Genomic DNA, 24973 nt, shown 5'->3' with positions numbered 1-24973 from the left:
ATTAGTGTGTGTGGCAGGACAGACACATTTGGCTAGTTTCTCCATGCAGCTGCAGAGTAAGTTTCCAGTGTAGGTTATTCATGATACCTAGCCCAGAAGTGCTGTTGCAGTCTCAAAGGTTGGCCAGGTATGGTCTAAGTAGACCACACTGTTTTTGCAGGGTCTGGGTCAAGACTTTTGTGCCTGGACCTTTTTCCCTCCTATAAGGAGATAGCAGAGAAGGATCTGGCTTGTTACATTCAAATCCTTCCATTGATTTTGTGTGAGGGATATGAGGTTAGCCTTCTTGTAAACATTTAGCTTGGCCTTCCTAGTCATGTGTTTGGTGAACCTCTGTGGGTCTATTTTACTGGGCAGTTTATGGAGAAGATCTGGCTAGTAGCCTCTCCTCTTGATTATATTATACAGTTAATAAAAGTTGTGGCCTTGCTTTAACTATATGCCTGTATGAAAGGTCTTATTCACTTCAACGTTTGGGATGTATCATGATCAAAAGTAGAGTGCTCTTATTTAAAATGTCTAAACTTAGCAAGAGAAATAGAAAGGAGAACACAGCAGAAGCAAGAAATTTGACCTTAAGATGGGACAACTATTTACATCTATACCAAGTTATCCACTACCATTTCCTCTAAGTTTTCAATCTGATCAATTATTGGACCATATATCTAATTTAGGATCAAAGGAATTAAACTGCCCCATCAGAAAATGCACATATGTAAGCACTGATTAGGTAGACACATTAATTATGGGAATTAATGGAAGGGGAATGTTTAAGAGGGATTTTTTTTTTTAAATCTGAAAGCTTCTGATGGACTGAGAGCTAAGAAAGAACATAGTGGGCACATCTACACATGACTCTACATCACTCTACCAACACACTATGGTGATGTAGCATCAGCAGGCAAAAGCTGTGATGCTGCAGCTACATCACTGTAGCAACATGGTCTCTCAGCATAGTGTGCTGCTACAACAATGTAGCAGCTAAAAATAACTACACACAGCTGGCATGGCACAGTATGGGCCGTTACTGCACCATTATTTAGTACTTCCAGAAGTACAACGTATGGCCATGTGTAGATGCACCCAGTGTTGACTTGAGCAGGACTAGATACTACCAGTGTATCTATGAGGAATTTTCTAAAGCAGCTTTCTCCCTTTTTGTTAAAGTTTTGGTCTTTTTCCCCCCCAAAAGACCAAAGTCTTTTGGGAAGACTTCTTGGTCAAACTGATATAAATGGAACATTTACTTGCTGGAGAAGAAATGGTCAGGTTTCCAGTGGAACTTGCCCATTATGCTGTACTCTAGATGCCCTATAGAGACAAAACTCACTGATTTTGATGGGCTTGGAATCAGCATTTAATTCAGGGAACTGGATCCCTGAGGACTGGCACGATTGGTTGAAATAAGGAGTTCTGCACTGTGGCCAATTTTGGCTGAATTAGACAATAGCAAGAAAAAATGCCTCTCCTAAACTGGAGAGTAGTGTGAGCAGAATTCCACCTTATTAATAGTGAAGGGTTGTGCTAATTTTTTTTAAATACTGTGTTCCATAGGTGGAATTTTGATCCGATTACCCTACACTGCTAACCAATTTTGGGAGGAGTGTTAAGGAAGAACCAGCTGGAAGGAGACCAAGAAAAATAGATTTTTTTTGTTATATGCATTCCATATAAAAATAGGAGTTTTTCCATCCAAGTAAGTATCTTTATGCTGAAAATTGTTGCTTACTCTATATGCCGATGCATATACAAAAATCCTGATTTGCATCCTACTATCCAGCCATGCATGTTCTCACATATAAAGTGGGTATGCATTTGCTCATGTAGAAAAGCTACACCTATACAGAGTATGCCACAATCATTTAGCTGGTTTAGTTTGAAGACAGAAGTCAGGACTCTTCATCAGTGGCTTAGGGTATTGGTATTAGGCCACGCAATACCAACTTCCCAAAATCTTCCATGAAATGTAGAGAAGGTTAGAAGCGATCATCAGCTATTACCAGTTGAATGCTATTTGGTGTCCCAGGTGAAATAAATTGGTTCTAAGTTGAGTTGCTAGTAGAAATATCCATATTTAAAATCCAAAGACAGAAAAAATTTGAGATTGAATTACTCTCTCACAGTAAGACCTGGTCAAACCAGGTCATAGGTAAGGCACATTAATAGGGAAATTTGCACTGCTGTTGCCTCTCCCATGGCTGTAGAGGTTTTCAGGATTGTTGATGAAGCTCTTTTAAAAAAATTAAAAATCACATAAGGTAAACCAGGGTAAAGTAATCACAAATTAAAGCAAGCGGCACAATAAAGACCGAACCCTCTAATAAACTACAATATTTATTGCCTGTATTATTGGATGAGCTGGACATATGTAAGTAATAATCCCATGCAAGGTCACTTTTCTGAGATTTTTTCTCCCTGTTCTCAGAGATGCATTAGAAGAGATTTAGACAATGAGAGCTGGGCATACTTCCAGAAACGAGACATCTTTCTTTTACTACACAACAAAAAAACTGTTTTGCTCCTTAGTTTGTTAATTCTTTAATATGCCTTGCAATTTCCTTTTCACCTTTAAACTACTTTTTGGCGTATACACTACCTTCATTTTGTGTCTTATTAAATGTTGTTGATGTGTTCCAAATAACAGAGTAAAAACAGCAACAGTAATAACACTTCAGTTTCATAGTTGCCTTGGAAGGGGTGTGCTGGTAAGAACAATTCACACTATCACTCTACATAAAGTGACCACATTGCAGTGCTCAGTGAGGTGGCAGAACATAAACTACCAAGCCAGTGATTCTCAACCAGCATGCCATGGCACCCTAAGCTGCCCTGAGATCCTTTCAAGTACGCCACACAGTGTTAATACTGTTAGGTGTGCAAACATAGTGCATAAGATAGAACCTGAGATTTCAAGTAAGATTCCATAGGGTTAAAAACATTCTTCCCTGTTGTGATCTTTCCGAGCTCTTTACAGCAGAAGAATTATTCTATTATTTTTCTGTAGTCTAAATGTGAGTGAAAACTAAGAGCTGGCATTTTCCAAGGGGTGCTTTGAGTTGGAGGAGTGGTCCTTGAGTCCTAAAAGACTGAGATTAACAGGTCTCATGTCTTCACCCCATTATGGTAATATAAAATGCAATAGAATGGAAAATTAGACCTTGATTTTTTTTTTAAACCAAAGTGTGTTACAATTTTAATACTGTTGGGCAATGTAGGCATTAGAACACACTATTTTTTCATTTTACAGGACTGATTTTAATATGCCAAATTTGAACACATTATTGTCTTCCAGATACTTAATAAATGCACTGAGGCTCTGGAATTTTAGTCACCTCATTACATTTCCATGTTGAGTGCCTCCTGGCTGCCAGTGGCACAGATCTTTTTATTTTTTAATTTATTGCATCATCTTTTGTTTTTCCAACATTTCAGCATTATTGATTTTTAAAAAAAATCTGGTATTTTAACAACTTGGTTATTAAACAACTAACAATTACATTATGAAGATACTGCTAAACTAAGAAATTAGGAGGATAACCACTCTTCCTCTCCACAGTGTTTCCTTTCTTAGAGTATGAATACTACTACCTTAAAATAGACTTAAGCTAAGACAGCATGTAGAGAAACTGGAAGAAAAGGAATGAGTTATAAAAGAAAGTCAGTCAAATGTCAGTACTTCAGGATAATTGGTATATGTATGGTTTGGTACCAGAATAGATGTATTCTGCAGACCTATTTTGTGGCTGCCTCTTCCTGCATCCCGTATTTACATACTTGCATCCTCCCACTCTTTTTGTTTCCCATTGTCACATGCACTGTCCTTCAGTGCTTCACTGAATTTTTTTTATTATTAATCTGACCTTTTCTATAATCTCTTCCCATCTGCCCCTTTCTTATTTTGTTTCTTCCCCTTCACTGTTTATTTGGTTGCTTCCCATTCCTAATTTCTTCCCTTTTTCCTTTTTCTCCCCCAGGCCCTCTGCCATTCTTTTTCCTTCCCCACTGGGCAGTTTTTTTCCTAAATCTGTGAATCCCCTACTGCTTGTTCCCTTTTCCCTACTCCTGATTTGTGCCAAGCAGCTAAATGAAAATAACCAGCTGTTAGGAGAGTAGTGGAAGCACTTTGGAGCTGGTTAGTTTCATTCCCAGATTTGTTACTCCACTATGGAATGGGGGAGTGAAATTAACCAGCTGTGAATTGTTTCTACTACTGAGTTTCACAGCTGGTTAATTTAAATTAGCTGCTCTACTCTGTACAAGAGCAGAACAGAAGAGTGTATTGGGCAGAGAAGACTGTTATTCCATTGCACTAGCATGAATTATGAAAGCTTACCCCTGCTATGATGCTTATTATGTTTGTGGTAGTAAGTGCTGTAGTTAAGGCTGAAAAGACATTTCCATTTAAACCCCTTAGCTTTGTTCAGGCATAACTTTTTAAAATACTTACCCATAAGCTTAAAACTTCTGTTTTCCAAAGGTGACCTTTTTGAGAGAATTCGAGTAACACCAGTTTAGCTGTTAAATTACCGGAGGGTTGCAGAAGACTGTTCCAGCTGTAATGATATTCTAACAGTCGTGCACTATTAGAAATATTAAGTTAATCATTTAATGAAAAAAACATTTGAAAAGTAATTAAGTTTGAGCCACAACATGTGCATGAGCAATGTAAGCATTTGGTGACTTTGTTGTAAATAGTGACACTGTGGTAGGTACACAATGTTATTTATTAAATGGATAGTCGGTAAAATATTTTAGGAAAACTGAGATTTGGTACTTTCATCCTGAATAGATCCTCCTAGGCTGCTGAGAAAAATATAGTGGCATACTGGCCTGCTAGAGTGCCTTCTGTCCTGGTGGGTGGTGAAACACCAGGCTTCATATTCTGAGTCTCACCTATGCTATTACATTAAAAAAATGCATAGTGTTAATTATACCAAACTTCAACACCTTCATAAAACTTGAAGGAAAGTTTGTTAGTTCTGGTTGCTTCCCTTTTATAAAGAAGCTGTTTCAGTCCAATTACAATACTGATCTCAGACAAGTTCCTGTTCAATAAACATTAATACGTTTGTATTAGAAATTCAAGACTCATTTACCCTTTTCTTCCTTCAGGAAAAATTATATTGATTACTAACTAATATCATTTGGCCTTGACTCTGAAAACACACAAGCACAAAAGTACACTTATATCCACGAACAGTCATCCTAAAACTTACTGGGCTACTAATACGTGTAGAACTGTTGGCAGGTTTGAAACTTTTAAAATAAAGTTACCAAGAAACAAAACCCAGTTGTGAAGGTGAGATTTTCTCTCTCTCATATTTTAAAATGTTTTGTTGTTGGTTTGCATACATGGAGTCAGCTTGTCATCTCATCAATTTAAATAAGTTTGAAATAGTTTCGGTTACACCTACTCACGAATCCTGCTGCCAATTTCTATGGTTTAAGAATGTATTTTCCTATTGTCTTCATGAAAGTGAAAGACATGCCGAAATAAGGGAAATGAAGGCTCAGATCCTGCAGTTGGATCTGGCTGGGTAGATTCCTGCAGGCTGCATGATGGCAGAATTGCTCCCTGACTGGCTCTACAGAGGAAATGATGAGCCTGTCCAAAAAGTGCTCTCCAGTGCAGAAAATAAAATTCATTTTCTTCAGTCTTCCAGTTACAGTAATTTTAAGTCTTACTTTAAGTTACAGCAGGTTAAAAAATAAATTCAGACATAACTGCTGTTTTTAAGTGGCTTGTGGCCCTTTCCCATCTAATTAAGTAAAATGCCTGGCTCAGAGTTGGTAATAAAAGTCCTTTGTCAGAAACTGAATATTCTCAATTAATGGTTAAAAAATGTTTCATTCCACATTCCTAGGTGCTCCAAAGGGAAATTTCTAATAACAGTGATGATTAGAAAACAAGAATATGGAGGAAATCAAGTCTAAAGTCTCCAAGTCTGCTCAGATCTGGAAAGCTGCCAAAAGGCATGCCTTGCCCACTCTCTATTTTCAAAACCAGAAAGAGGGAGAGAAACATGCTGAGGGTGTCCCTCAATGCACAGTTCCTCAAGATGTGTTTCTAGTGGGCTTGAGAACAGCAGTGGGGGATGCCCCCCCCAGGGGATTTCACTGCCTGATTCCTGGGCTTGATGTGTGCACAGTGTGAGTACGCCTGCTTCTTGGAAATGCTTCTAAGAGCATTAGGAAAGTGGTACAGACTTACCTTTTCTTTGGCCTGAGGCCTAGGATGCAAAGACAGAGTGGCTATTTTTTTTTTAAACAACAAGTGTAGCTTATAGGTTTAAGCAGTGACTTGTACTGGCACAATTTACATCAGTACACTATTGGTATTAGTGTAACAACATCCCACTAGTTACATTATTGTCTAATAAACCCAGCACAGATAAGGTCCAACATTTTCTCCACATAATTATAATGGGCAGCTGTAGTTCCTTCTACATAGGGAGATAATATGTGGCTACCATGGAAAACAGATTCTTTTTACTACCTCAAGCCAGTGATTATCAAAATCAGGTCAGAAGTAGGGGCGAGAGGAAGAAGCGGAAGTGCAAGAAAGATGCCATCACATGCTTCAATCCCGGCCTTACAAACTCCCAAACCGAATGGGCCTAAAGATCCAGCCCAGCACCTGGACAATTCCTGGGCAGTCAGCACCTTGCTTTTTCAGAGACAACCTAGCACTGGCACAGCCTGGGCAACACCAGGGGAAAAAAGGAAGCAGCCAGTTGTCAGCCAGATTCCAGGCTGGACAGGGAGTTGGAAAAAAGGCGTTTTCTTGCCAGCTAAACAGGTTTTCAGCCAGAACAGGATGGGGAGATGGGAAAGCACTTTCCCTGAGCCTGAGAAAGAGCGTATGCGCCCAAAAGCTTGCAGAAAAAGATACATATTTTTTGTGATTTCTTACTTGGTCTAATAAAAGATCTCGTCTCTGAACCAAGAGTTCTGCATTCCTTTCACTGGGGGGGCAGCACTCACCCCACTCCACCTGCAGGGGAGCTAAACTCCACTGCTGAGCAGGCGGCAACCTCTGCTGAGCCTTTACCTCTGACTGGCTGAACTAAGAGACAATCATGGGAAGCTCCTCTCTAGCTTACATCTGCGGCCATATGGCTGAGGGCTGGCAAAACTTGGGGGCCTGTGAATGCTGAGTCTCTGGGATTGGGCCTGTATGTAGGATGCCTACCAAAAGACTTTGGAAACATCTGAAGCTCCTGGCTGGGGGTGGTGAATGCTTGCTGGTTGCAGAACTAGTTATTCGCCGGCTGTAGGACCGTGTGTGGTTCCGAACTGACTCATGGATTTGGACTTGATCTGGCTGATTTGGCTTCAAACACATTTCTTTAAAAAAAAAAAAAAAAAAAAAAATCAACCTCCCAAGCCCCGCCCTCTGCCAAGGAAGGTCGTTGGAGCCCTCCAGCCTGGTGCCCAGCTCCCTGCTCAGCTGGGCGGGTTCGAAGCACCTCTGCCAGCCCCAGCCCCACCCCCACCTTCCTCACGTGCAACATCGCAGAACACGCGAGCCGCCACCCAGCTAAAGCCCCACCCACGATGGGGCGGATCCTAGTTAAGCCCCGCCCTTTGGAAACCTCTCCCTCCGAGGCCACTTCAGTGGGAGGAACCCGCGCTCGTGACCTTTCACCCCACGCCCCTTAGTTACCACGCTACGCGTCACGGCGGGGCTAAACCATTGCCGCGCCAAGCGCCGCGGGCCGTACCACTGGCCCCCAGGAGGTGACAGGGCGCCTGAGGGACCGCAGGGCCGGCTCAGGGCCGCTGGCGGGACGAGCGCGGCTTGGATGCGCGGGGATGCCGTCTCCTCCCCCTGCCCAATGGTTCCGCCCAGCCCCGGCCTTAGTGACGGCGGCCGCATCGCGGGAAGATGGCGGCGGCCCCCGCGCCGTGAGGCGGCCCCGCGCAGGCGGCATGTCGGACTCGGAGGAGGAGAGCCCCGAGCGCCAGCTCAAGCTCGTGCTGCTGGGGGACGGCACGTCCGGCAAGGTCAGTGCCGGGGCGGGCCTCGGGGGCGGAGGCGCCCCGCGCTGGTGCTGGGGCGGGTGAAGCCGGTCCCTCCCGCGGAGGTGACCTGGCGCGGTCGTGGTGCGGCAGCTCCGCGGGGCGGGTTGGGTCGCCGTGGCAGCCCAGGGCTTTGGAGAACTGCTGCGTGCCGGAGCCGGAGCCGGTGCCGGTGCCGGCCCCTGCCCGCCGCGAGCTGGGAGCCCGGCCTGGCTGCTAAGCGTCCCTTGGGCGGATCGGGTTGCTTTCCCTCCCGCTTCCCCTAGATGATGCTGTTCCCAGCTGTGCGGGTTCACCACTAAACCCTGTGAAAGGTGGCAGGGCTCAGCCAAGTCTGGGCACCTCCTAAAGACACGTTTCTTTTAGGTCCCTCTCCCGTATTGTCACTCTTATTTTCCGGCTTGTTAATGTTGTATACGTCTGTCTTCCACAAGACTTTCTCCCTGTGCTTTTCATCCCAATCACAATTGGCGCCCAGCTGCAGGATTTTTTTCCTCAGGGCTCCTTTGGGCGGGGAGATGACAGATGCTTGTTCCCATGTGAAGACTAGAGTTGTTTACTGACTGTTTCATCCTCCTGACCAGTCTGACTTCGGTCAGTCTTCTAGGAGGCAAGATGATGTGACCCTGCAGACAGGAAGGCAGCAGACTTGCATGAGTCTGTCTTCTGGTCTCATGCCTGGGAGAGGAGGGGTGGGATTTGTGTGGAAATGCTAGCAGCGGAATCAAAGCAAAGCTCCCTAGTTGGCTCATTGCCAGTCCCAGCTCAAGGTAATGCCTTTTCCTGGTGCCCGGAAGTGGCCCTTTCTATGTGGTAGGGACAGGTGCTTTATTCCTCTGCACTTTTACTGTTGGGCAACAAGGAGAAGGAGTGAGGAGCAGCATAAACGTAAATGCAATTTTCTCTCACTGTGGGCAACCCATGGAAAAGTATGGCTGGAAGGGACCTTGAATTCATCAAGTCCAACCCCCGCAGACAATGTGAAACTGGGATGGATGACACAAGGGACTGTGAACGCACTTTGAGGATAGGAGAGCAATTCAGAAAGATCTTGATATATTGGAAAGCTGGGTTACTGCTAATAGGATAAAGTTCAACGCTGACAAATGCAAGCTGCTAGACCTCAGGGAGAATAATCAAAGACAAATAGGGAACAATTAGCTGGATGCCAGCACTGTGGAGAAGGATCAAGGAGTCTGGGTAGATCAGGGACTTGGTGTGAGTCTGTAATGTGAAGCTGCTGCAAAAAAATAAAACTCCATTTTGGGCTGTTTTTGTTGGAGCATTAAGTATAAGGAATGGGGGATTGTCATGTGTGTCTACTCAGTTCTGCTTAGGCTTTATTTAGTGTATTGTGTACAGTTTGGGGGTCCACATTTTAAAAAGCACAGGTGGAAGTTAGGGGTCAGGAGACAAAAATGTTTAAGGCTTGGAAGGCAGACCTCATGAGATCAAAAGCCTGCTGAAAAGGTAATTAGGTGGTATAATAGCCGTCTTCAAATATCTGAAGGAGAGCAATTTTTCTCTGCTGCATACCAATACCTTGAGATTGCGCAAAAAAAAAAAAAAAAGGTTTAGATTGGACATCAGGAAAGCTTTCACTGTTAGATCAGCAAGGCAGTGAAATTTCCTTTCTTGGAGGTGTTCAAGAACAGGCTGGATAAACATTGGTCATAGATGATCTAGGAGTTGAGAGCAGAGTTATCCCTGCCCAGAGATCTCTGTTAAGAGCAGCAGTTGGAGGCTGGAGAGCTGCTTTTCCCAGTGAGTCCATGTGCGATCACAAGAAAGCTGTGCAGGCACTAGCAGATGGATACTGGAAGAAACCAGGCTCAGTGAAGCAGAGCTCCACAAGCAGCTTAGTCACAGAAGAAGATTAAAGGAGCTGGGATAAGTTTATGGAGCGGATACAGATAGGGAAGTTCTAGCTGCCTGGTTAGAGGGTGTGATGTGTGGAGTTATACTTTTTGTCCTTAGGTTGCAGAACAGAGTGGAGGATGTTTAGTTTTCCCATGCTTCTGGCTATTACCAGTTGCCCCATTTGGCTAGGAAATAATTTTCCCCCACCTGTTGCTACAGGTATCTATTTTTTTTTCTTTTGTATTCTTCAGAAGCATTAGGTGTTGGGTGCAGCAGAGGCTGAGCATTTAGACTGGGATGTGTCAGTGGTTGTGATAGGATGAAAACCCAGAGGTTCCTGGTTAGAGGTCCTGGTCTCCTACTTGGGATCTGACAAGTCACCAGATATGGGGTCAAGCAGGAATTTTACACCAGGGTCAGATTGACACAGACTGTGGGGATTTTTGCCTTTCTTTGTAGTGGGGAGCATGGCCCTCTTCCTTGGATTTCACAAACATATTTTAAGAATGCTTGCAGTAGGGGTGCACCAATTAACATTTTTGGGGTTTTTTTGGCTGATACTGGTGACCAATTATTAACCAGCCGTATTGGCTGATACTGATCTGATAGCCGATATACTGCCCAGCAACATGGAGAGCAGCGTCTGGCCTTTAAGTCTGTGCAGAGGAAGGTGTGAGGGAGATGGAAAGGGCATGGGGGGGCAGATCGAAGTCCCCACGGTGAGGGAGGAGTGGGGCAGGGGTAGGCACTGCCCAGATGGGGCGGGGCAGGGCAGGGAGTGGGATGGAGCCACAGGCAGCTTGTCTGGGGGACACAGAAGAGTGGGAAGGGAGGAAGCTTCCTGCTGCTGGGGGATGCATGGTGGGCATGTGCCCCCCTGGATTTGTGCACAGGGTGAGGGTGGGCTGCTTGTCATGGGCTCAAGGCTAGCGCAGTCCCTGGCCCTTTCCTGGTGGAGGGGCTGGGTTGGGGCTGCGCTTGGGGCAGGCAGTGGCAGCACTGTAACCCCCCTTCCCCAGTGTTACTGCTGTCTGCCTGCTGCATGCCCAGCCCAGCCCCCCTGCTGAGAAGAGGCCTGTGCAACCTCTGGCCCCAAGCTTGCAGCAGGCAACCCGCCCTCGCCCCATGCACAAATCTTGGGGGGGCACATGTTCCCATGCCTCCCCTGGGGATGTGCAGAGCAGCTGGGACCAGCCCTCCCACCCCTGATATACCTGCCCACCCCAGATGTGCCACCCATGGCTCCATCCTGTGCCCTGCCTCAGACCTATTCCCTCCCCCACCGTGGTGGCCTTAATCAGCACCACTGCCCCCACATGACCCTTCACTCCTCTCACCCCTTCCCCCACACAGACTTACTGGCTGGATGCTGCTCTCCAAGCTGCCTGGTGGCATTCCTGGCCAAGTTTATGCTGTGTCTGCATGCATGCACATGGTATGAATCGGTGACGTTATTGGCTACGCTGGCCAAAAAAAGCTGATTAATGTTAATGTCTATTTTTATATGGACAAATATATCGGTGCACATCTACTTTGCAGTAATGGCACACTGACAGACTTTACCTCCTCTGTTACTAGTGGAAGGTTAGGGTGTTCTTTGTGTTTTTGACAGGGCTGTGTAGTTTTAGGAATAGGTTAAACAAGCAGTTGTCTAACCTAGCCCATAGAAGTTCTGTAGCTGGCCGGAAGTGTTAAGGCCTGGGTAGCTGAGTGCAGTGTGGGATAGCTTGGCTGTAGTGGGAAGATTCAGCCTGGGTTGGAAGTATTTGGGGCAGGGTGGCAAGGTAGTTGGAAGAGGTGAAAGGCAGCAACAATGAGTTGTTGCTGATGTTTTTGGATGAGCTATCAAGAGTGTGGATTTTAATGTCGTCAGGGGAAGAAATAAATGTTGCTAGATGAGGAGATAGAGGAAAAGAGATGATAGAGATGGGAGAGGGACAAAAAGCAAAAGATAAACCAGTTATACAATGGTGAAAATAAAGAAAAGAAAATATTTGTGAAGGTAAAATGGGAAAATAAAATGCACCACACAAGAAAACATTGTGATAGAAGAGGGCTGGAAGGATTTGAGCAAAATTGAGTAACATAGAATTAATTAGATCAAAAGAAATCAGAAAAGGGGGTGGGGTAGGGAAAGGGTGACTGAACTAGATAAAAATAAACAGCAATGTAATACAGTAAATAACTTATAAAAGGGCTGAGAATGAAGAGGGTAACTGAGCTGAAGAATTAGGTTTGTTGTTGTTTTGTTTTAATCTTATCTCCAAATGGTCATTAAAAATCAGTGACTTAAATGTTGATTGGAAAAAAAAAATGGTATTGCAGTCTGGATACTGGCTTGCATCTTGTTATGCTTGGACTGGTTTGCATTTTCAGAAGTATGGCAGAAGTGGTACTAACAAGAGTTCTGTTCCGATGCTGTTTGGAAAACTGTATGCCCCTGGAGGCAGGTCTAGGAGCTATTCATAAGGAAGGAGGTCCTGAAAAAACTGATGGGAGAGGTAGCAGCAGAAATTCCACCTTCACTCTTTTTATAGTTCTGTGAGGCTGGGGGAAGAAATAACTCTAGAATTCAGATTTCAGCGGTAGGGAGCCATCTTTCCTTCCATCCAAATACAGGGCTTGATATGTAGGATGGAATATGAGCAGGGCCCTAACTGGGAAATGCATAAAATTCTTTTTTCTCAATCTGATGTTGGAACTGGGTTTTTCACCTTTGCATTCCCTCTGAATTCTTTCCCCAAACTCCCTTTTATTTTAAATGACAGATACTGAAAAAAAGTCCTCCAGTTTCATTGGTTCATTGGACTTGCAGACTTCAGTGTTCTGAGGAAGGTGAGCTCTTTACTGACTGGCATGTGACAGTCATCAGCCAAGTCAAGAACTGAAATGTCCTTTTAGCTACAGTACCATATTTTCTCACATAATACATGTTTCCTCCCCCAAAACAGGGGAAATTGAGGTGCACATTATATGTGAGAAATGCAGTTCCCCAGGAGTTCAGAAATGTAGCTGGGGAGTGGTGGCAGCTTTAATTGCTGTGGCTCCCGGAACAGATCATGGAGCTATGGTAAGTAACACTGTCTTTGCCAAATAGCCAGACCCCTGAGGAGCCCCCCCCACCCTACCCCACTAGATTGCATTACCCCATGTGGTGGATTGGGCTGGTACATGAGCTGAGTCCTTGTCTGAATCCATCTTGGGGCCCCAGACTGGCATGCTGGATTGGGCCTCATGCCTGGCCTTGGATCTGGCATGGTGAATTAAGTTGGTGAATTAATTGTGGTGTTCCACAATTCCCATCTGGCATGTGGAGCTGGTTGCAGGCTGAGCAACAGGCATGGCTTCCACTACTCAGTTACTTGCCCATAGTATAAGGTGACAACTTCTTTATTCATAGTGCTTTTCAGAAACAGTGCCAATATTATTTTCAAGGGCATTCTGTGTGCCTTGCTACTCTTCTGGTACTTTGTATTTTTATGCCATTTTTCATTTGAAGATTTCAAAGTGCTCAACAGATCATTAATGAAACTTCAATCCACACTGTAATACTCTAGTCTCAATTTTAAGCCCTGGGTGTGGGTGTTATCATGCAAGGAGCCACTGGTCAGCCTAAATACAAAAAGTATTTACATGTAAAATCTTCACTTTTAGGGTTAATCAGTTTTCTTTCAATGAACTTTCTTTCATCGCAGGAAAGCAAATAAATCCAGGTTATAAATGGATAATCTAGTAGAGAGCTATGTTGCTGGGGAAGTGTTACAGGAAGTTCTTACAAAACTGAGCAGAGTGACAGATGAAATTCAGTGGTAATTTACATGGAGAAAAATGCACATGACACAGTAGTCATCTCTGAATTAGGTGTTCACTTGGAGAACAGGACTTATTTCAGAACTATCTGAAATGATTACCACGTCAATGTGCAATGGTTTAACAACTGCGGATAAACGTGAGTAAAATGTTAGGAATTAGGAGAGGAATTAAGAACATGATGTGTCCTAATCTTGAATACTGGGTGTCATCCCATCTCAAAGAATATGCTGGAACCAGAAATGATGCAGAGAAAGGCAACAAAGGTCATCATGGCTGTTAATGATCTGGAAAAAGACAGTAGGGATCTACAGGTAAGCTTTTCACTGTGTCTTAAAAGTAGGGACTACTGGAATTTGCATTGGAAGTGTGCTACGCAGCCGCTCCTTTTAATCTTGCAGTTTTCCCCATGTGCCCCCCCACCCCCCTGCTGATTGGCAGAGGGGCCTCGCGTGCCTGGGAGGCAAAAACTGCGGTTTTAAATTTGCTGTGGTTTTTGTCTCCTGCTGCTGATTGGCTGAGGGGCTGCTGCTTCCTGACCAGATGGGAAGAAAAAACTGTGGCATATTTAAATATGCCACTTTTTTTTTTTTCTCCCTGCTCCCATCCAGTTAGCAGCAAGCAGTGGGATGGCTGTGGCCTCTCCTCCGACCAGTGGTAGGGGTGTGCATGGGTGAAATGGCAAGGTTAGGGGAGCTGCTGTGCAGCACACTTCCGGTGCAAATTCCAGTGGACCCTACTTATAACGCAAGATGGATGGAGCACCTCCTGAAATTAGGAGGTTGAAAACAACCTAAAGGAAGTACTCTTTATACACAATATATAATTGGCTGGTGGAGTTTATTGCCATAGGATCATGTTGAAGCCAGTAGTATAATTGGGTAAAAATGGATTAGACAAACTTGTGAAGGGTAGGTCCATCAAGGGCTACTAAATACAAGTGGCAGGGATATGACCTCAAGCCTACGGTATCTCTAAACCAGTAATTCATAATCTTTTTAGACTCAAGACACCCTTTGGAAAATGACACCTCTTGGTTTTTGCTTGTTTTTTTGATTGGAGGAAAATAGAGCACTTTTTTTTTTTTTGTGATTGTTGCAAGGAACTTGGAAAGACCACAACAGATCCAAATAGTTTTTAATACAATGTAGATTCCTATTTGATATCTCTGGGTTTATCTTGTGAAGCATGGTTGCAAGGCTAGGATTGCATGATAATCCCGCACAACCTTGAAAGGATTTTGAGGCACTCAAGGTGCTATGACACTTTGTTTGGGAATCACTGCCTTCAACCTTTGACTGCTGATAACTGGGAGGGCACAACAGGGGATGGATTGCTGTATAAAACAACCACTACTAGCCACTGTCTGAGATGGGGTTAAACAGGTATGTGGTCTGACCCAGTACAGCAGTTTTTATATTCTTATATTAACATTTGCTTTGTAAAATATGAATACCAAGAGGACACTTTATAAACTAAACTCTCCCAGTGAAAAGCTGTCTATGTTTGTAAGTTACTCAATAACAGTACAAAAATTAAGTATTTCCTGACCTTTACCCAGCAGCTTCCTGTCTTGTGGATTTTTTTTTTTGTGTCTATCTTCCTCTTCCACACCAAAATTCTGACTAGCTGTGTAGGGCAGAATGTGTTCCAGTGGTGATTACTACACACAATTTTACCATCATAAACTGGAAGAGATGGGGTGAAAAGAAGATGCATGATAATTAATTTGGTAAAATGGGACCCTTGAAGATAGGCTTTGTTGCCAAAATCTGTGGATGAAATATGTTTTATTGATTTCCAGGGACATTTAGGCTTCCAGGTCTCTCTTGAAAATGAGACTTTATTCCTAACTCAGCTAGATACACTCGAAGTTTTTACTGAATTGGGATTTTGCTCTTAGGGCAGTCTTCCTGTAGTTTCTGTTGCTGGCTTCTGAGTGCCGGTGGAGCAGTTGTAGTGGTGGCCTTAAGGTTGTTGGGGCCCTGGGCAAGAGAGTCATTTGGGGGCCCTTAGAGGCTTAATTTTGATGACCTATAAGCAAGTCAGGCATTTTTTATTTCAATTTTGCTTTGCCCTATCCATGTAACTGTAATGAAAGTATCTTAATACAGTATTGATAATATGAATATTTAGTGTAATTAATTTTTATTTTTATAAAGTGTGAGGCCCTGGGTGGTCACCCAGTTAGTAAAGGCAAAGGCCACTACTGAGCTGTCGGTGAGGTGCTATGACTGATGCTATCTGGCAGTAACTGTACTTACCCTTTAACTTGCCTGCTAACACAGCAGGGTATGTATGCATGCATGAACGTATGCATGCATGTTGCTGTTTGTTTATGGATGTTGCCAACATGGGTCATACAATGAGTTGTTGCTTATGTTTTTGGATGAGCTATTAAGTATTTCCCTTTCTTTACTTATTACATTAAAATGTATTCTCATTATATAGGGACCCATCACTCTGTCATGCAAACAAAATAACCCCCTGCTCACACCTTCTTGTGTTTTTTTTAAGCTTATCTGTTTTTAATATTTCTTTTTTATGACCTTACTGATGATTTTTAATTCAGCATCTTGGAGTCTTTGGGTCAAAGAAGGGCTACTTAATGAATGTTATCTAGCATATACATTAAAGCTGATATTCAGCAGTTTATCCTTATTTAGCAAAACACTTAAGCATCTGCTTAAATTTACACACATACTTACATGCTTGTCGAATTGGGACCTAAACAGAGTCTTAGCTGTGGAACACCACAGTTGGTGTTCTACTTGGGTGTTAGTCAAGAAGGGAATGAGGGCCAGGCTTCCTTACAAAATCCCCTAATCCAAAAACCTCTCCAGATTTATTGATGAAATTCTGGGGGTGGGCAAACCTTAAAGTGACTGAAAAACTGATCCTTTTTCTTGGAAGGTTGGATGATTTTTACGAGCTAATTAAACAAAATACAACTTATTTTTTACCTTTGATCAAACGATACAGATACTGGCAATATTCTTCATTAAGCTTTTGCAAGAATGGCTGTAGAAAATAATTTTTAGTATTGGAAGAAGGTCTGGGATTACAGAAAAGCATCATTGAGCATATTTCTCCATTTGTTGATGTGGAGAAACTTGAACTGCTGCTGTTAGTATTCTTGTGGATAAATACTTACTCCATGAATAAATAGAGGACTCCAGTCTCCAAAGCTGGCAATTCAACACCTTTCATGAGCCCTAACACTTGTTTAAAGTATTTAAAAAGAAGTTAGTCAATGATTTTCTGCTATAAATTCCTATAAAGAGAACTTTGCCATGCTGGTGATTATTTGTTGTGATATTTGGCTGGCTGTCGATTGAATGTGTGTTGTTTATTTTTATTAACACCCCTAGAAACATTTAGGGAATATCAGGTGTTGCAGACTGATAAAGTTAATATTTATTGAACCCTTTAAAACAAGAAGGGAATGGTTGCTTATTTAATGTGAATCTAAATTAAGATTCTGTATTTTCTAAAGTCAGATGATATTTTGTTCCGCATCTAAGATGCTAGTCATTATTTCATAATAAAAGGAAAAATTTCAAGAAGAGCATCCTACATGTTTTGCAAAGTAGCATTCAGTTTACAGGAGGAAAAAGGTATAGAGTGCATTTCTGCAACACATTTTTTTAATAAGTCTGCCAGTAATATCTGTTTCATATGCAAATAAAAAAGGTTATTAAGTGTAAGTATTGAGATTACAAAATTAGTGTTACTGAGTTTTTAATATTCCAGTCAAAATCTGTGTTAAGCTTTTATTCTGAATACGCACGTAAAATAATAGCCAGAGGGAGCAATTGGAGTGTCCTTAAGACTCATCTTCTGTGGTCCTCAACCTTTCACTAGGAACCCTGAGAGAATACCATTTGTATTGGCCATTTAAAAAAATATTTTCTTAGTTTTCTATAAGACTGTGTTCTCTGAAGTAAAAGGAGAGGTTCCTACCATTTTTAATGGATTTTGGTTAAGGTTCTAAAATATTGTTTGCTTTCAAAATACCTATTGTTCTGACACTTATCCAAATTTGAATGGGCAATCAAGCAACTTTTGTATTATTTTTTTAAAACAACTTTATAGCTTTCTGAAAAAATATTTTCTTATTCATGTTTGCACCTTGGTTGTTGACTCCCCTGGCTTTGACATAAAGGTAACTTTTTATGCATATAGGGTACACAATTTTAATTTATTTTTCTACAACAAACTTCTAGTGTCTTTTATTTTTTCCATATTGTATTACGTAATAGTATTGCAACTTATGTGTTTTTCCTTACAGGATTATTGTATATTGTTTATAGGCATTTAATATTTACTTGATAGTTTCTAATACCAGTTTTTAATTTCAGCACTTTAGTTTTTTCTTTTTTAAGTCTTAATAAACTGAAGAGTTGCTTAGATTCCTTTTTTGCTCATTTTGACTGTCAGTTTTTGGTAGTGGAAAGACTTCTTGAAGCTGTTACCTGAAATCTTTTTATTTTTATTTTTATTTTATTTTTTTTGTACACATAAGTATAGAAATGTAAAAAAACTTCTGGCATTGCTTTGCTTTGTTTTCAGATTTGTAGACTTTTTGTTAACAAGACATTTAATAAATGCTTGGCACTCATTTGCAATACAGAGGTGTGTGTGCGTGCATGTAGCATGGCATGAATTTTAATGAAGTCTATTAATCTTTCAAAAGTTGTAAGTATGCATATAGTTAGTTGATGTCCTATACTATGGTCTGTGTGTACACATACACTCTGTCTTTTTTTATTTCTCTTCTTTTCACAAATGTTTTAATAAATATTTTGTCTGTTGTGGTAGAAAACAGTTGTATAGCAGACCACATTGTTGTAAATGTAGTTTTGTAAAATCTAATATTTAGGAAAACAGTTTCCAGCATACTGTTTAAGGGTATGAATATGAAAATGTGTGTATACACAGTTTTATATAACCTTTTAATGCATGTACATGTTTGCCAGATAAGTCATATCCTTGAATCCACAGAGAGCCCCAATAGGTCTGTGGTAGGGGGCAAATGCCTGTTCCCGTAATAACTGCTGTATTCTGACAAGAGCTGGTTATTCTACAAATCAGAACTTGCTTAAAGTATAATTATGGGTAGGAATTGCATCACTTCATTTTTGTGCACTAATAGCATGCAGAAATGGTGTAAAATTATGGATTTTCAATATTGTAATATTTAAAAAAAATGTAAAGGAAACGCAACATTATGGCTGCTTTTTATATACATACCATGCTATTATAATATCTTTTGCTGTATTTTCAGCTGACTGGAATGCTTGTCTGTTTGCTAATACAGACAAGCAATAACTACTATCAGCAGGCATTGATTAGAAAATTACTTGACTCTTATTTCATAACTCTGCTTTTACATTGGGCTTGTTGACTTTCATATACCAAATTAATTTGATCTGGTTCTGTTTTCAGACATCCTTAGCCACACGTTTTGCCCAAGAAGCTTTTGGGAAACAGTATAAACAAACTGTAGGATTGGACTTCTTTTTGAAAAGAATAACATTGCCAGGTAAGAGAATAAAGAACCTAACATGGAAAGTACTTGCGACACTAAGACTTGCAGAGATAAGGTCTTGAAAATGCGGTACATAGAATAAGCTTATATACTGCTTTTCTTTCAGAAAAGATAATTCGTGATTTTTTTTTTTTTTTAATTCTATTTCTTAGTATGTAGATACCAAGTGGCAAAGGATTGTATATTTATAGGTCTTTTATGAATAACAAATTAAGTTCTGCAAAAAGTTCCCTTAGCTATACTTTTAAAAATTACTTTTGATAAAAATATACAGAATGTTATTCAAGTGGATACTGTAATTGAGCATTTTATTCAAGTGGATAGTGTAATAATGCAAAAGAGTAAATAAAATATAACTTTAAATGAACTACCTACAAACGTAAGTTTTTTGAAAGATCTATAATTTAAAAAAAAAAAGTATACTGAACTTTGTATTTGTGTTGTGGGGGAGAAGTATAATGTAGCTATGGAATCGCTGTGCTCTAATATGTGAATGCTGTTTTATGCAAGGCAGCATGAAATTGCTGGCATTTAATAGACCACTAAAATTTAGGGTCCCTCGGCACTCATAAAAATACAGTTTGAGCATTCAAGATGTTTCACTTCGGCAAAGAAACTATTTAGATGCCAGTTGCAGCATGCTGCATGGAAAATGCAAAGAAATAATAATAAAAAAGAATGGTTGCTACTTAAAGTTTGCTTCTGAACAATTGGGGGTCTAAACTGAGGCTTTCATTAATTTGTGGTGGTTCAATTTGTAAGCATGATAGTATTTCATTAAAAGCAATTTAGCCTGGTGAGCGTAACAAACCAAAGCTGGAGAAAGCATTTTTAAGTACTAAGATTGCAGTTAGTTTTGATAAAGTCGATGCAAGTTCTATCCTTATTATTTTGGTGACATACAAATAGCAAACCTGAAATGAAATATATTTTAGGTCTAAAATGTATGTACTTCTGAACATTACTTTTATTACAGTTCTATTTTGTCAATAATTTTCAAAAATCATGTTTGTTTTGTACCCAAGTGAAATAGAATGTAGGACTATAAAAAGATTATTTTGTTCTTTGTTTAATTATTCCACTGTACTCTTCTGTGCCTGGTTTAAGTTCTAAGTCTGTGTGCTTATTCTCTATAAAATGGAATGAGAAATATTTTATTGTCCTGTCTGCTCTTCTAGAAATACAAGTATGTAGAAGACTTGCTGCAGCACTTGCAAATGGAATGTGTACACAAATCATGCAGCGTGCATGCTGAGAACTTGTATTTTTGCAATTTTTTTTCTAGCTGTTAAGCATACAGAAGCTATTAGTACATTATTGGGATTCTAAATATTCTTGTGGGGTGGAAACTTGGAGAAATATCAACCTCTTGCCCCCTCCATTTATTGTTTTGTTCTTTAACTAGTTTGTCATAAAGTAGGAGCCTAAATATAAACACCATCTAGAACATCCAGGATAATGACTGCTTGCCATTTTTTTCATTTCTTTCTACGTACAATAGAAAAAATTATACTTATTCATGCAAAATAGCATACTGGGAAAGAAACATTTCCCCCCCAGTGGTTTTTTTTTTAATTTGTCTATTGATAAATCTGTATCTATGTATTCATACATTTTTAATGGAAGAGGCAGATTTTTTGGAGGCAAGTTTGAAAGTGCAAGAGTAATACTATGGAATGCAGTACCTCAATAAATAGATTATTTTAGTTTCTTAGGTGGGTTTTTTTTTTTTTAACAACTAGTTTTGATTTTACAGTATTGTCTGTATTTTAACTAAAAGGTAAATTTTATACTACTGGACAAAACTTGAGGGATGTGTCAATAGAAAACATGCCCTAGCTTGTATTCTGTAGTAGAACAGGTGGTTGATCAATTTTTGCTGTTGCAAAATTTAACTTATTTTACATTTAAATAGAAGTAGATTTTTCAGATTTTTAAATGATGCAGTTTTAAAACCAAACAAACCTATTTTACTATCCTCATAATATGGGGTAAGATTCATTTAAAAAACAACTTGCAACATGGTATTATTGAATAAAATAGAATACTAGTATCAGTAGTCTTGGGCTCTTTAATTTTGTCAGTAACTTCACTGTAAAAAGTAGACTCTTTTATCAGTCAATGAAACAAAACAATAATTTAATACAAATAAGTATTTTTTTAATTGGTTTTAATTGTGAACAGTACAACTCTGTGTTTAAATAGTCACACATTCTCTTTGTGCAGCTTTTTCAAGGTAATTACTTTCCAAATACTAATCCATTTCAGTGTATTTCATGATCCAGTATGCTGTATAGTCTGGATGCAACCACTGTGCAAATTTTATTGCTTAAAATAGTGTATCTGTTAGTCAGAGGTTCTGCTGATAGAGCTTCTTAAGAGCCATAGTCAAAATACTTTCAGGAAGGTTGTGGGTATAGTCCAGTAAACAGGGTTCTACTGTGAAAAGGTTTTTTAAGTCTTTACTACAAGAAGTGGGCAGACTTATGTTTTTAGTTCCATCTTGACTGCAGCACTTTAAGTAAGGTTAACCAATTCACCAAGTATACTTTTACAAGGTCACTGTTGAATTCTCTCAGTGGCTTTACTTCAGACCTTGATACCTGCACTCCTGTTGCTTCATTTACACATTTGTAGCTTCCTACTGCATGCTATTTTCTACAAAGTAAGGTATACACATGTTTTTCTTATTTACTATTTGTAAACCATATGCAGTTTCTCGGAAATTCTTCAATCGTTACTGCTTACTGGCACACAGATGTTGATGCTTTCAGAGAATGCCCTACATTTTGAAAGCAATAATTATCAGTTTAAGTTTTCCCTCATCTGTATTTAGGTTGTGTTGTGTGTCCCCCATACTGCCATTCACGAGTTAATATATGCTTCCTTTACATGTGTCAGTTAATAGGAGATTTACATTTCATGCATTTAAGAAGTTGTTACCATAGTTGATGATTCAATTTTAAAGAGTTGAGTGTTTTTTTTCATACTGTTCCTCAAAAAAAAAAAGAAAAAAAAAGGGGGGGGCAAGATTAGGTGCTATACAATACATATAGTTTGGCAAAAATGTATTAAATGGAAGAGGTGGTTATAATTTCTCCTTTTATAGATAGCAGGATGAATTTCAGTAACTTATATAGTCTTAATTAAAGTCAGGAACCACCTCGATGAAGGAAACACGTGGGCTTTATTTTTGGGGGAAAAAAAGGATTTTCCTGGGGGTTATTTTGTAGTCAACAGAAGAAAAATAATACTTCACAGTTATGTATTTTAAGGCCAGAAGGGACAAATCCTCTCGTTTGATCTCCTATATACAGAGGTCAGATAATTTGACCCGGTTATCCCAGTATTGAACCTATTATTTTACTCTGTCTTTGGGGGTGGGGAATACAGTTGGAAATAATTTAAAAACGTTTTAGTACAAAATTGTTCATATAAAAACTGTTGTTTTTGAAAGTTATAGTATTTCTAAAATATTTTTCCGTATATCTGGTGAGAATTAAATGGAAAATTGTCAGGAAAAATCATTCAGCCAAGTCAGATGTAGAATGCAGCAGCATGCCTTGTCTGGTGGGCTTTTGAGTATGTTTAGTTTGGTTACCCACTGAAGAAGCAGCATAGTTGCTTTACAGTGCTGATTCACCAGTTTGTCTGTGCCAGATAAGTTATGGAAGACTTAGTCCTGTGCTGTCTGTAGGTACTGCAGATTTATGTTCTAGGCTTTAAACGAGTCACTAAGCTGGTAAATGCACTATCAGAACAGATATGCTTTTTCTACAAGTGAAAAGTTTAAATTTACTTTGAGTGTTCAGTTTCCTCTGATTGCATTAAAGATTCCATTTTTATAATTTTAGAAGGGGATTTCATAAAAGGAGATTCAGTAAATAAAAGGTAGAGTTTCTACATTCTTCTGCATGAATTGAATCTTGCAGAATGTATGTGAAATCCTGGCTACTGACTTTTTTATTTTTTAAGAACAAGTTAAAGTTTGAACACTTAACCAAAATAAAATGAGGTTGTCATACGCATGTATCAGCTGTGCTTTGTAACACAATACATATCTATTTATACATTTGTAACTTGTATCTGTAGTAACAAACCAGTGAGATTCGTTTTTCTTAACAAGCAGGCTATGCACTCATTTATGGGACTCAACGCTAATGATAGTTCCTTGTAAATCTTCTGCTCATTGATGGGTGAATGGAAGATACTGTTCAGTAATATAAAATTTGTATTTTTTAAGTAACAATAGTTTTAAATTTAAGATTGTTGTTTTCATAATCCATAATATTGTGCTGTTTTCCTTTGTCTGATATCAAGTGACTGATTATTTTAAAATGTATTAAACTTTGAATTTTGTTACTTAGGGTATCATCAGTTTGTATATTTTTTTTTATAGTGTTTTTGTTTAGGTGCAATAATTCACAAGAAGTTATTTTTGTACTTTATAAATACCATTAGCCTAAGCTGTGTATTTACGTTATTGAAAATTTATATTGATCTTAACTGGGCTAGAATATGGTGCTACTCAGTTTAGCTCTGGCAGTGTTAAACTGATCGCAAAAGATGACAGTCAAAATTCTTAATGCGTTATATAGTTGATGTAAATCAGGATGTAGGTATTTGTCATTATTTGCCTATAGAATGTAGTTCTGCTAAATTACCTGGTTTAGCAGATCATTGAATTTGGATGTAAGGTACAAGTATTTTAAAAACTGCATGCATACTAATTTGGCATGCTTGCATAGACAGCAGCAAACTTTTACAGCACAGGAAACTCCCCCTTCTTCCCCCGTACCCAAACTTTTAATCTAAAATATAGATTATGAGTTAAAAATTCACATTAAAATTGTTTGGAATTATGAACCAAAAAGGATGGTCTGTTAACTGGCTTTGAAAACACTCTCAAAGAGTGAAAAATTGTAAGTAAAGTGAGGTTTGTGGCCAAGTGGTTAGTATTGGGGTTCTTCAGATTTTATGGAGTAAGAAGTTTTTTTCACTCTGAAAATAGGGTTCTGTTAATAATTCCATGATAATCTAATAATGCATTATAATCCATTGGCTGCACAGTAGTATTGGGAACAGCACTGACAAAATCGTTATTTGTATGCATTTTCCAGCTTCTAAATATTTTAAGAAAGTTTAATAAGCTTTCCAGGTATAAAATGCATAGTTTAGTTTGATATCACTGGAAATGAAGGACAGTGCAGTTGCTTTCTTGTCAAATTTTCTTTTGTAAAACTTATTTTCAAATTGCTTCATTGAAGTGTATTTTTAAACTTCACTTAGGGAAATTGCCCTGTGCACAATTCTAGTTCTTTTCCTTCAGTGTCTGTTTACACTGAAATGTTCATATCTATTTATTTCTACCTGATCTAATACTTAGAGTAGGAACCTTTTTAATTTTTTTTTCTTCCAGTTGATATATCCCTCTAAGTATTTTGATGTGTCTAAATATTATTTGGTATAGAAGGTGCTGTTTGTGAAAACTGTTTACTTGTATACTAGTGTTTTATACAAGCTTCTGCTACATCCTTGAATATGCTTAAATACAAGTTCTCCAAATAAGTTAGTTAATTTCTGTATTTTTTTTCTCCCCCAGGAAATGTGAATGTTACTCTTCAATTGTGGGATATAGGTGGGCAAACATTAGGAGGCAAGATGTTGGATAAATATATCTATGGAGCCCAGGTACAGTAAAAATAGTCACTGTAATTCAAGTTATTGTCA

The 24973-nt window shown here is 39.7% G+C and overlaps 1 protein-coding gene across 2 annotated transcripts in view; it reads left to right on the top strand.

Moving 5' to 3' along the window:
• Positions 1-7609: 7609 nt before the first annotated feature.
• The window catches only part of RAB28 (RAB28, member RAS oncogene family), a 101637-nt gene continuing 84273 nt past the window's right edge, over positions 7610-24973 (top strand). The window contains exons 1-3 of one of the 2 annotated variants that reach the window (XM_090035600.1): positions 7610-8007; positions 19141-19237; positions 24846-24934. In XM_090035600.1, the coding sequence (XP_089891726.1) occupies positions 7816-8007; positions 19141-19237; positions 24846-24934 (378 nt within the window). In that variant the 5' untranslated portion in view covers positions 7610-7815. The remainder of the gene's footprint in view (positions 8008-19140; positions 19238-24845; positions 24935-24973) is intronic. The other variant, XM_090035599.1, reaches the window with a different exon arrangement.

The sequence above is a fragment of the Crocodylus siamensis genome, chromosome 2 (assembly GCF_052110815.1).
Source record: "Crocodylus siamensis isolate JL-2025a chromosome 2, ASM5211081v1, whole genome shotgun sequence".
NCBI lineage: Eukaryota > Metazoa > Chordata > Crocodylia > Crocodylidae > Crocodylus > Crocodylus siamensis.
Note: the sequence above shows the minus strand (reverse complement) of the source record. Positions and strands in the feature narration are given on the sequence as shown.